At 40.4% G+C, this 13009-nt stretch overlaps 1 protein-coding gene across 1 annotated transcript in view; it reads left to right on the plus strand.

The window, feature by feature from the left end:
* ITPRID2 (ITPR interacting domain containing 2) overlaps positions 1-7976 on the plus strand; it is a 31156-nt gene extending 23180 nt beyond the window's left edge. Inside the window, exons 11-14 of the mRNA XM_068196034.1 lie at positions 195-260; positions 925-1305; positions 6212-6336; positions 6741-7976. Coding sequence (XP_068052135.1) covers positions 195-260; positions 925-1305; positions 6212-6322 — 558 coding nt within the window. The 3' untranslated portion in view covers positions 6323-6336; positions 6741-7976. The remainder of the gene's footprint in view (positions 1-194; positions 261-924; positions 1306-6211; positions 6337-6740) is intronic.
* The last annotated feature ends 5033 nt before the right edge of the window (positions 7977-13009 follow it).

A 13009-nucleotide genomic window follows, 5' to 3' on the forward strand; every position in this document is an offset into this window, starting at 1 on the left:
TTTATTTGTAAATCCTTTTATAGAAGAGGTCCAGCTTTAAAAATGACTGAAATTAACTTTCTCCAACCAGCTCCACTTCCTGTTTCCAACTTTCTGGTTTTACAGAAAGTTGTCTGAGATGCTGCGTGTTTATATACTAGCTTCTGGGAGCTCTAAGAAAGTCCTAAGTGCATTAACTTAACTTAATTTTTCAGGGTTTGTATGGAAGCAGAAGTGCTGATAATCTGTCATGTCCTTCTCCTTTGAACGTCATTGAACCAGTAAGTAATTGTTTACTCTGTGTTTTGCTGATGAAAAGAGCCAGGAAGGCTTTTCTTTAAAATAGGTTGCAGGAGATTAATTTTACACATAATTTTAGAAATACTTTTCTCCCTTAAATAGCTTTGTTGAAAACAGCTGCAATTTTCCTTAAGTAGATTTAACTATAGATGTAAGTAGCTGTAGAGTCTTGTTAGTTTTTAAGAGGAGTATGTAGAAGTGAGATATTTTTCTCATTTAGTTGATACAAATGGTGGTACTACCTCATGAATTTTCTAGGGAAAATTATTTTTCATATTTCTGTGCATTTTCTGCTACTCAAAATAAGTAGTTCAAAAATTGCAGAAAGGAAAGAACAAATAAATGAAAATCAAGCCCTTACATGTGTGTCTGTCAATGGCTCTGGCAAGATGTATACGTGTTGCAAAAGTTGGTGGCTTGGGGAAGAGCCACAATTTTTATTTATGTTGGCTTTAAAAAGGCACATTCCTTTTCATGATCCTCTTTGTTGCAGTCATAAAGGCAAAGGATGTATTTATTTTATAGCTGTATTTGTTGCATGGAGGGAATGAGTAAGTGATTAAATAAATAGCTAGAAACATAGTTATGTCTGTATGTGACTTTTTTGTATGCTTATTTGGGACTGTTTCTTTTCTGAATCCTTAGGTCTCTGAGCTTATTCGAGAGCAGTCATTTCTGAAATCTGAACTGGGTTTAGGACTGGGAGAGCTTGGACTGGAAACTCTCCCAGCAGAGGGTACAGAGTCTGTATTCTCCCATGGAAACTCTGATTCCTCTTCAGTGTGCTCTGGTCACACAGGTAGAAAAGCTAAGAGTCAAAGCAAGAAGTTATACCGAGCCTCTGTCGCCTTAACACCAACTCCCCCTCTGAGAGCAGGCACTGGACAGCCGGTGGAAAGCTCTGAGGAGTTTGCAGACTCCAAGCCAGAGGTGGAGCACAAATTTGAAAAAATCCCTCTCATGCCTTCAGTTGATGAAATCCACAAAGCAGTGGAGCAGGAGGAGCTGCAACAAGTCATACGGGAGGTGAGGAAGGAGGGGCTGAGATCTGGGATGTTTGAACTGAGTTTTCTGAAACCTAAAGACAAGGCTGGCTGTAACTCCTGTCCACTGCGGTTTTCTCTTCCCTCTCCAGCCAAGGTTCCATACTGTTCCTGTGCTGTGTCTGAAAGCTCAGAACATGTCACTAGGTGTTGGAGCCACAGCTCTATTTATGTGCAAAGCAGTGCATATTTTTTTCAGTGGTAGTGGTTAGCATGTAAATCAATAGCTTAGTATCGCTGGGAAAGAACTTGCTGTCTCTACTACTTGGTTAAGCCAGCAGTATTTCAGATACCCAGGTGAAAATTTCTGTCATGTTTGTTTGTTAAAATGCCAAACTGGAGTTCACTGAGTGGTGAAATAATGTTTCTGAAACAATGCTGTAGTAAATGCTGAGCATACTTTCCAGTCCCTCTACCCCAGCCACTAAGGACTATGGGAATGTAAGTGAAACAAGCTGAAGGCAGGTGGGAAGTTATTTCAGAGTTTGAGTGATTTTGGACCAATTGTATTGGTCTAGTTTTATTGGCAGTCAATGAAAGTGAGGAGTGCTTGGTTATTTTTCCTGTGGGCCAAGTTAAGAAACATGACTAAAACTGTGTTTTGTTAGTGGCATGACAGAAAAGCTCTCTGGCAAGTAATATAAATGGGGAAAGGAAGCCAAATAAACTACTTGTTCTGAAAAGAAATGCCTGTGAAAAAATGGAGCAAACCTGGCTCTGAATACAGAAAAGGGCATCGAGAACTTGTGGGTTTTATTCCCTCTTCTTCACAGGAGAAGGACCACTTAGCCTTTAGCCAAGGGTCACTGGACACTTAGCCTTTAGCTTGTCCCTTGAAGCTTTTGCATGGCTCTGCCATAGACCACTGAAGACTAGGTAAGGTGTCATACTTAGAAATGTACAACAGGCCAGGCTGTAATGCCATGGTGCCTTCCAGGTCTGCATGTGTTGAGCCTGTGGATAAATTGAACCAGCTTTACTTTAGCTTTTTCTGTGAAATGGATGAGGTGCATGCCACTCAGCAGAAGAGTGGCGCATGAGATATTTAGCACACTTTGCACTGTGCTTCTGATTCTGCAGTGAAGCCAGGATGTGGCCTTTGTGTCCAGGCTGTCTGTAAAAATCCACGTGTGAGGGCAATAGTGTCATGGTGGAGGGTGGCTAAAGGAGAAACTTAGATAGGAAGGAGAACTGTAATTCAAAAGTACTGCAAAAGTAGCAGAGACAAAAAAAAGTGACCTGAAGTCAAAGGACAGAATTATTTCAGTCAATATTTTTCCAGAGGTTAGCCTCTGTGAAAGTTCCTCTTTAGCTTCATTAGTTGATAGCAAATAAAGATGTGTACTCTTTGCACAGAGATTGTTATTTGGTTTGTGTGGCACTGAGGACCTTGTAATGCTGAAAGAATCCATGCTGAACTGAGAGGTTACTATTCAAAGATGAGTAGTCAGCAAACAACTGAGCTTGAGTCACTTTGTGAATATTTGAGCACACAGAGAGATTGTCCCTCAGTTTAACTTAACTGGCAGTGGGTTTTGGATCAACTCAAGATTCTCAGCATAAGGAGTTTTGCAGGTCAGAGTGGAGATGTGTTGGCTCAAAGCACTTGGTAGATTTTGCAGAGCCAGAACATACTACTAAACACATATCAGGAAAATCTTTATTATTCCATAAGAGTTAAAACGGAGCATAAATTGAAATAATGCCTTGCTTAAATAGCCCTGTTGTTAGCAAAGGAATTCCAGTTTCTTTGTCAAAAGAAAGAAATCTGGTAGGATGCATTCTTGATCTATGCACTCACAAATATTAAACCCGTGCTTATTCCTCCCATTCTCTGTAGCTGTGTGACCTTGTGCTGGGGAGAGAGAAGCCAGGTGGTGGGTGTGATATGCCTGGGTGGGCTGTAATGCATGTGAACTTTGACCTGTAACTATTTGTTCCATGAAAAAAACCCACGGTGTTAACTTTTGGCATTAATGGACTAACTCCCTCGGAAAAACAGTCAGCAACATGAAGTGTTAAAATAGCAAACAGTAGCTCTCTTGATGAAATACAGCCTTGCCTCCACAGGATTATCACATGAAGTACTTACTGCTTGACTTGTGTACGTCACAGGGTCACTAGGAGGGCCACCAGGCCCTCTCACTCTGCTCTTCTCCAGTTTAAAAGATGTGTGCTAGTTTAAGGATCTTTCTGCTTAAGAGCAATGGAAGTTTTGATTTTGTTAACAGTTCTTCATTATAAATGACACTTAATGAAGTTGCACTTTAAGGAAATGTATGATTTTCCTGTCATCATCTGCTTTAAGAGGCTGTAATGAGTCTTAATGGGACAGAGATGGTCTGGCAGTGAATCATCCTTTTTCCATTTTCCATTCAAATCCATGTTAGCTCAACATCCCTCAAAATGTCTGTAGGTTGCTCATGTGTGCAGGTGTTGGGTTCCTCATCTTATTATCTTGAGCATAAAATCTCACCAGCTGCTGCCATGAAGAAGTGGTATGGGAAAAAAAACAGAGTAGGAAGGAATTATTTTAATTATAGAAAATTTACTGCAAGATCAGAAGTATAAGCACTGTGAAAAACCTTGTCCCCATTTTCCATTGGTCAGTAAAGAACACCAATCTCCAGATTTGCCACAAGTGGTGCACTTCACTCTCAATCAGTTCTTTATTTAGCAGCAACATAATATTGCAGTAATGGTAATTCTTTTCTAGGAAACGAAGGTCGTTGGTTTACTGTTGTAAAAATGAGTGTGATACTGTGCTTTCAGTGCAATATTGAGTATTGGTGTTGCATCAACGTAATAAATGTAGCATAAATAAGTGGCTCTCTCATTTCTCAAATGATCAATTTTTCATTCACTTGATAAAAGTAATTGATGGAGCATTCATTGACTGCTTTTCTGTCTTCTGTAAAGGGAAAGCCTTAGCAGTGGGCTGGGCCCTCTACAGAGCAAATAGCAGGTGCACCTTGCTCTAAATTATTTATAATGAAAAAGACAAATATTGGCCATTGGTCACGACACATGTGTGGTACTGAGTCACTGCAGGAGTCAGTGCTGCGTTCACCACGCAGGAGTGACCTTGCTGAGTCTGGAGAGGGAGGAAGCAGAGGCTGTGAAAAGAGGCAGTGGAGGGTGGCCTTGTCATCCAGACAGGAAGGTGAGAAGCAGAGGGCTCAAATAATCAAGGTCAAGCCAGAAGCTGTTGGGAGAGCTGAGAATAGAACAGGAGCTGCTTTGTGTCCAATGTCTACTTTGTTACAAGACTGACTGTCATACTAGATAATTTACTTGCTAATTTGGGAAGCTTTTATGAGTTTTTTTTGGAAAGTGGACTTTATTTTTGTCCGTCTGTTGAGAGAAGGGTACAATATAACTGTTCTATAGCATACTCACAGATCCACCCCATGAGATACTGAAGAAGAAAGGTGGAGAGAGCACTGGGGGTCTCTTATGCCTGCTGGACAGTTGGAGTGCTGTGTGCAGGTTTCCCTGGGCCTACCTTTCTAAATCCCAAAGCCCTTACTATGCTGACAGTGGTTCTAAAGCTTTGTACATCAGTGTGGGCATCAGCACAGACATCCTCTGGGCTTTCAGCTGTCCGTGAAACAGGCTCTGTTACACAATGGCTTTTCTTTTGTCTGTTAATCAGCAAACAACTCAACTGGAAACTGTTTCCCAATAATATTATAGTCTCTGAATTTCTGTTTGATGCAAAGTAGTAATGAAATGAGGAACTTTGCCACAGTAATGGTTTAGGGATTTAATTGCCTGCCAAAGAGAACAAGGGATAAATAACCTGCTGCTAATGCTGCTGCCACCCTTCTGACGTTGTTGCTTAATCCTTTTGACGCACCAGGAAAGGGGAGACTAACATGAAAAAGAAAAATGTATTGCTTAACTGGGATGCTGAGTGCTTCTGTGTGACCTTGGGCCAGGCTCTGGCTTTTACCCCCCTGCACCTTCTCACAGTTGTCCTCCTCTGTCTTTGGAACTGTATCTGATTTGTCCCTTCTGAAGACCATTCAAAAAAATAAGTTGGTGCCAAAGATTTCTTGTACTTGCAAGAAGCCCATATTGTTTTTCTTTGTCATGCCCTGCTTTTTTTCCAGCATAATATGCTCTTGTAGAACTGTGTTTTGCCTCCTTTTCTCCTTCGTTTTCTTTACTGTAGCAGTGCTCTGTTCTTTTTTTTTTTTTGTTGTAGCCTCAGCCACACTCACATGCCTGCTACTAGAAACTCCTAGGTGTGTTTTATATAAAACTTAATGTTTTATATAAAACCTTTTCAAAATCCTGTGAAAAATAGCATTCACTGGCATAGATTAAACCCCAGTGGCCCATTGATGATGTGAGCAACTGCTGAAATTCTTTGTCTTTCCTGCTGAAAGTATGCAATTAAGATTTGTCTCCTTTTGAATTATTTGAAAACAGCTTATGTTCATGGACTTGGACCTGTTCTACTGTGTAATCCATTAGTGAAGGAGATAAATCCTGCCTTTCTTTTCAAGAGTATAACAGCTTGTCAAAAATAGTGCATTTAGGAGGCTTTTGATGTATACATCCTAAAATGTTCTTCTTCAGAACTTTGCGTAGTTGAAATATATTCTTTTCTTAGCATAAAACCAGATATCCTAAGTGTAAAACATAAATATATTTACCATCTGGAAGTACAGAACTAGTTTGGTTTTCATTTATAAAATTTGCAAGAACTTCAGAATTACTTACAATTATTTTTTCATTCTAATGTTTTTTCCAGTCACAGTTTTGAAAGTTGAATTTTAGTGGTGCATGTTGGTAGTGTCAAACATATCTGCAATATCATTTCATTTTATCCATTGTTTATATAAATTGCTGACCTTTAAACTTTGGCTAATCCCTTTCAGATAAAGGAATCTATTGTTGGTGAAATAAGAAGAGAAATAGTAAGTGGATTGTTAGCAGCTGTATCACCCCAAAGCAGATCTGCAACTGCAAAACAAGATACACAGCCATGAAACTGGTACTACAGGTAATCTTTGGGGATCTGCAAGAACCAGATTTTATTTTTATTTTAATTGTGTTAAATATCGTTGCTAACTTTATACCTTGCTTTGTTTGCATTTTCTCCTTGAAACATAAGTGATCAAATTTGAAGCTCTTTAAATACAGAGAATACTGATAATCCTGGATAGATTTGGAAAGTCAGCTGGTTTGTAGTTTGGCCCATTCTACTATCAGCTTTCATGGAGTGGTCCTTGATGTTTAGTTTCAGTGTGCTCTGTGATGACTTTTTATGTGAATGCATCATGCCAAGAGGATTTCTGCAGTTTGCCTGCCTTAGATATGAATAGTATCAAGATACATACTTAAACATAACAAACAGACTTCCAAACATCTAATTTAGGTCTTCATCTTACTTTTTTTTTCTCTAAGGTTGGATGTAGTCGGAAGTGCTGTGGGATTCTGCTTTGGGCAGCACCCACTGGTGAAAGTGCCAAGTTGGTTTTGCTTCAGGAAGTGTTAAAGCTGCTGAGATGGGCTACTGTGTTTGGCGCTTGGTTCTCCAATGTGGACCTTTCCTTGAGTTCATCTGTAAGGACTTAGACACTTTAACATTACTTTCCTTAAAGCATCAGCAAAATTATGTCACTCTGAAAGGTTTTGTATTTATTTGTATGTCCCTGTTGTAAATTTTTATGTAGCTAATTTCTTTGTCTAATGATGCATCATGAAACTTGAAGATTTCCAGATGTAACCAATTTATAAATAACACATACACATTCAGCCTAGCTTTTTTAAAAGAAAAAAACCCCACAACAACCCTTCCCAAAACACTGACCTCTATGAGGTATTTATTGTGCAATAACTGATCCACTTTGAGAGCTTGAAATAACCAATAATGGTTTCCACTGCTGTTACTTAGTGCCACTTCAAAAGAAACAATCCTGTTACACAAATTGCTGTTAATTCTTGAGGCGGTTACTATTAGCAGAGTGGTAGAATGACATGAGGTTACTCTTAAAACTACTTAAAGTTCTGACACTGAAAGCCTTATCTTTGTGTAGAAGACAACTTTTAACTAATTTTATTTGCTTCCTTGCTGTTTGCTCATCCCTGTATAGGAAAGTGCCTTATTTAAGCACTGGGATGTTTTTGTGTTTTTTTGGTGTTGACTACTCGCAGTCATACCAAGAGAAGTTCTGCTTCATATTAACCAAAATGCAATAAAAATGCTGTCTTCTGAAAGCAATTAGGATTTTCAACTTTGAATGCATGAATGACCTTGCTTATATTATGGGGAAAATGGAAAAAAATCTCTTTTCCTTCTCCATCCCTCACAGAGTTTATTTTCAGTCAGCCCTGGTGAATATCCAATTGTTCCAGTGGAGAAAATTGGAAGTCATTGGAGTTTTTATGTGGTCAAATAGACATTTAGTGGATATGTAATATCCCTTTTGGCTGCGCTTGAACTCTCTCTACTCCTTTGCCTTTTCCATATACTAAAACTCTTCACACTATGTCAAGGTCTTTAATCAAAAATAGTTTCAAATATTACAATATTATATGAAAAAGTTTATAAAATTTTAAATTGTGTTAGGAAGACACACAAGGGCTGATTTCTTTTAAAAAGTGTATATTAAACCAATAAAATATTTATTTTGCCTATAATTTGTGTCAGTGTTTTGTATTGTGCATGGTTTACTCTTAAGCAAAATAAGATAGATTTGATCAAACAGTACACAGAATTGGGAACGGCAGGAAAGCTTGGGACTTGGCTTTTGAAAAAGTTTTCAGATATTCAGGGACCCTGAAGTGTGAGAGCAGTGTTAACACTTAAAACTGCTGTCTTAAAGTTATTGGCTTCTGTTGCTGGTCCAAGAAGTTGGTGAGGTGACCTCTCATCAGAGTTCGTCCCTGTAAGTAGAGGCAGGGTTTTCTTGAAAACCTTATTCTGCACATTGAAAAGCTGAAACACAAACTCTGGCAGCACTGATATGTGGCAATCCATACAAGGGGGTAAATTGCAGTAGATTTCTGCCTTGCTTTGCAGCTTGCATGAGCACATAGCTCCATTCCAGAACACCACAGGACATCAGCCAGCCAGACCCACGTGTCTGCAATCTTCCTTTGCAAATGCAGAAACCCAAAACCTACTCAACCTGCTCCCCTTATCCCCCAGCCAGATCAATTAACACACTTGACCACTTAGTAGGTTCTGTGCCTTTGATCTGCTCAAAGCAGCTTTCCAAGAAAGGTGACAGCTGCAGCTCTCAGGGAGTGATGGAGGAAAGCACTTCAGGAGCTGGTGGCAGTTGAGCAGGAGCTGCCAGCAGCATCTTCCATGGAGACAGCAGCCTGACTTCCTGATACTCCACCAAGAGAAGTCACTTGCTGGTAATGTCCCCGAGTATCTGAGGCGCTTCAAATTGTAGCTTGTAAGAACATTTGATCTCAGCAGTGCAAATCCTAGTGTTTAATATATCCTGAGAAATGAAAAGTACTGCCAAATTTTTATCCAACTGATGGAAGTCAGATTTCTGAGGTTTTGCTATAATTTAAAATAAAGACATTTCAAAATGACGTTTCTAAAAACTGTACTAAAACTAATGGATATAAAAGCACCTGTTTTTCCATAATCTGGATAACAGATTTTTGCCATTTTTAAAGGCACTTCCAGCTACTATTTTCTGAGCGACACTTACATATATAGGAATGCCTATAAACTGTTTGAAAAATGTTTTAGTGGATCTGTCATATAGGTTAAATTGAGCTGGTATCAACTTCTATTGACAATTGTTTGTGCCTTAGGAAAAGCCATCATTATTGAACACGTGCCTATCCTGGTTGACTTAGCATAATGGTTTTCTGAGCATGGACAGTTTTTATTTTGTTTAATGATTCAAACTGCTACTTTCCTTGCAAATTAGTGTTGTCTTTTTTTTGCCAGCTTGGAATTTGATATGGATTATATGCAGATTCAGACAGTTTATTAGTGGCTGTTAAATATTGGTCAACCAGATTTGCAGTGAATAAAGGCAGCCAGTATTGCCAGAGATATTTTGCATGCTTTTCTAAAATTTGCTGTGACAGTGACCATTGTCATTGCTTGTTGGCTGGAGAAGTAACAGGAGAACCCACCTGATTGTGTGGCTTAAAGACTTGCACCAGTGGTGGCATTTTGGCTTTTTCAGTCATGGGTTGTTCCATGTGGCACCAGGCTTGTTGGAGACAGATTGGGTTCACTGGCTAAAAAGGGTAAAGGATTCTAGTCCATGGGTTGGTAGTGGTGATTTGAGAGGGCTTTAAGCTGGCTTGGAAGGGGGAGGGAGATAAGACCAGTAGAGATAGGCCTAGGGGCAGCATGCCAGTGCTGGGGCAGAATTGATAGCTCAGCTGACGTGCTTCTACACCATGCACAGAGTGTCAGTAACAAACAGGAGGAGCTGGAAGCCATTGTGCAGCAGGACAGCCATGACATAGTGTCCCTCACAGAATTGTGCTGGGATGACTTGTGTGACTGGAGTGCTGCAGTGATGGTTGTAAGCTCTTTGGAAGGGACGAGCGAGGAAGCAGGGGCAGCAGGGTGGCTCTGTACATTAAGGGAGTGTTTATTCTGTGCAGAGCCAAGGACAGTGATGATAAGGTTGAGTGCCTGTGGGTGAGAATCAGGGGAGGAAAGGCCAGCAAGGCAAAAATCTTGGTGGGAGTCTGTTACAGACCACCCAACCAGGATGAGGCAGCAGATGAACTGTTCGATAAGTGCCTGGCTGATGTTTCACGATTGTTGGCCCGTGTTCTTGTGAGAGGCTTTGTCTTGCCAGATATCTCCTGGAAACTCCATCAGAGGAGAGGGGGCTGTCCTGGAGTGTGCAGAAGAGAACTTCCTGATACAACTGGTAAGTAAGGCTACAAGGGGTGGTGGCCAACTAGATCTGTTTACAAACAAAGAAGGGCTGGTGAGAGATGTTGTGCTCAAGACAACCTTCAACCAGAGAACCATGAAATGGTAGTTTCTGATTCTTGTTGAAGTGAGGAGAGGGATCAGCAAAACCTCTACCTTGAACTTGTAAATGGCAGACTTTGGCCTGTTCAGGACATTGTTTCAGAGAGTGTCAGTGGGAATCAATCTTTAATAACTAAGGGGTCAAGCAAGGCTGGATAAACTTTAAGAAGGAAATCTTAAAGATGCAGGAGCACATAATCCCCATGTTCTGGAAGAAGACTGGTCTGGCTGGACAGGGAGCTTTCACTGGAACTCAGGACAAAAGAAAGACTGAAAGAAGGAGCAGACAACTCAAGAAGAGCACAAGGATGTCATTAGGTCATGTAGAAAAATATTGTAAGTCAAAAGCTCAGCTAGAACTCAATCTGACCACTGCTGTGAAAGATACTAAAGAGTGTTTTTATAAGTATGCTAAAAACGAGGCAGAATGGGGAAAAGCTCTATCATTTATTGGACATGGTGGGTAAAATTGTCACCAAGGATGAAGAAAAGGCCAAGGTACTTAGTACTTAGACTTTTCCTCAGTATTTAACAGACAGTTATCCTCTATGCAATCAGCTCCCTGAGCTGGTAGACAGGGACAGGGAGCAGAATAGGCCCCATGCAATCCAGGAGGAAGTATTTAGTGACCTGTTGCGCCATGTAAACACTCATGAGTCTGTGGGACCAGGGGGATTCACTTGAAGGTACTGAGGGAGCTGGCAGAAGAGCTTGCCAAGCCACTCTCCATCATTTGTCATAGGATCTGGTTAACCAGAAAAGTCCCAGCTGGAGACTGCTCAATGTGACACCCACCTACAAGAAGTGTTGGAAGGAGAATCCTGGGAAGTAGAGGCCTGTCAGCCTGACCTCAGTGCTTGAGAAGGTTATGGATCAGATTAATTTGAGTTACTCGCATGATACATAGAGGACAACCAAAGGATCAAGCCCAGCCAGCATGGATTTAGGAAAGGTAGGTCCTGCTTAGGCATTGTGATATTTTTATACCAGGTAGCCCACTTAGCCTTGGCTCCTGGCTTGTCCCTACTCTTAGAGCAGCCTCATTCCTGCTACTCCCAACACCTATATAGGAAATAGCAAACAATTGTGCCTCAGCCACCTTGCCCAGGTCACCAAAACCCAGATCCTGTCCTCCAGGCATGCCTCCAGGTGTGTCCCAGTCCTTCCCTTGCAGATGCTGCAGGCAGGACCTTGAGGACTGGTGTGATATCTTTTGGTCTAGCATGTTCTCATAGGGAGAGAAGGAAGAGGCAAGAAAGAAGGGACATCTGAAGAGTCTCAAATTCAAAAATGAGAATTTTAAGAACATGTTCTGAAATTGGCATGCTGAGCTTTTATAGGTAATTGGTGACTTTTCATTTTCTGCCTGGGAAAGTGTGTTGGCATAGGAGTTTTCTGCCTCAGACTCCGAAACTGTGGAAGTTCTTTCATTGGTTTATCTTCTATGTGTTCTATATTTTAACTTTTGTTAAAAAAATTACAGTAACAACTGAATTTAATATTTCAGTTGTTTAATTCAGTGATACAGTCAGTCAACTTTTGCATTAAAGACTTAATATGGAAATAATAGAATATAATTTTATTCTTAAACCTATGTACAATACACAGTTCTGTTTATTGAAAGATGTATTAGATTTACCCTGTTTTTGTTTAGGAGGAAAATTGTAGCATCTCTTCTTGCTGAAACACCCTCCTAAAACCAGTACTAGAGTTCTGTTTTCTGCACTATTGAACTATAGTCCATATTAGGCAGGAATCTTTGACTGTCTACTCAAGTCAAGTTCCATTAATCCAGCTCATTTCCTATGTTTTGGATGTGTGTATTCTATTGATGGTAGTGGATAGGCTCTAGCAGTAAATGTTTGTACATTACTTCAAAGTGTGGAGAGCTGTGAATTTCAGAGGAGGACTGGAATAGACAGTGTAAGTTCTTCTGTGCTCAGATAAAGTAACTTTAAAGTGATTCTGATTAAAACCATACTGCTGAGGAATTATTATCTTAACTAAAGAGCTTTGATAAACAGAAATAGCTGTATCTTTTTACTTATCTAGGCTTTATGTATCCACATATATAGTTAGTACATTAAAAAGTCCAAACCTGATATTCTATGGATAAAAACTGGCAATGGAAATTTGGGTTAGACTGTTACCAGGCCAACAGTTCTCACTGAATGTTCTACTGACTGTGTGACTGCTCAGAAAGACTTTTTGATCTTCTTCTTGACCTGCCTGTAGCAGCACTTGGCACTCTTGAGGCAGATGAGATCTACTCTACATTCTACCACCCTAGCAAATTTTAGATTCTTTGCATTTTCTATATATAAATAGCAGACTGTTTCCAGCAGCTCAGTGGGAGTCACCCTGTTTGCAATGCTGTTTTGAAAGGAAAAGTTCAGTGTCATTTTGAATATGTAATTTTTTATTCTTGGAAGGCTTCTATCTGATTTTAGCACCCATTAGTGAGGCACAGTGCAGAGCCCCAAAGGGCCAACCTGTCCATGAACAGCCATGGTGTGCACAGCAAAGGCACAGTGTTCATGCTTTCTCCCTCTCTTTCTGCTCATGGCCAGCACCAAGAGCTGTGAAGCTGATGCTCCTGTCTGGGCAAAGGCAGGGAAGAAGCTGTTCATCATTTTTTTAGAAAAAGGCAGAAAGAAGGGGCACACTGAGGCCCTCTGATGCTGCTGGGCAGCCCCAG

This window comes from Anomalospiza imberbis, chromosome 7, assembly GCF_031753505.1.
Source record: "Anomalospiza imberbis isolate Cuckoo-Finch-1a 21T00152 chromosome 7, ASM3175350v1, whole genome shotgun sequence".
In the NCBI taxonomy this organism is placed as follows: Eukaryota; Metazoa; Chordata; class Aves; order Passeriformes; family Viduidae; genus Anomalospiza; species Anomalospiza imberbis.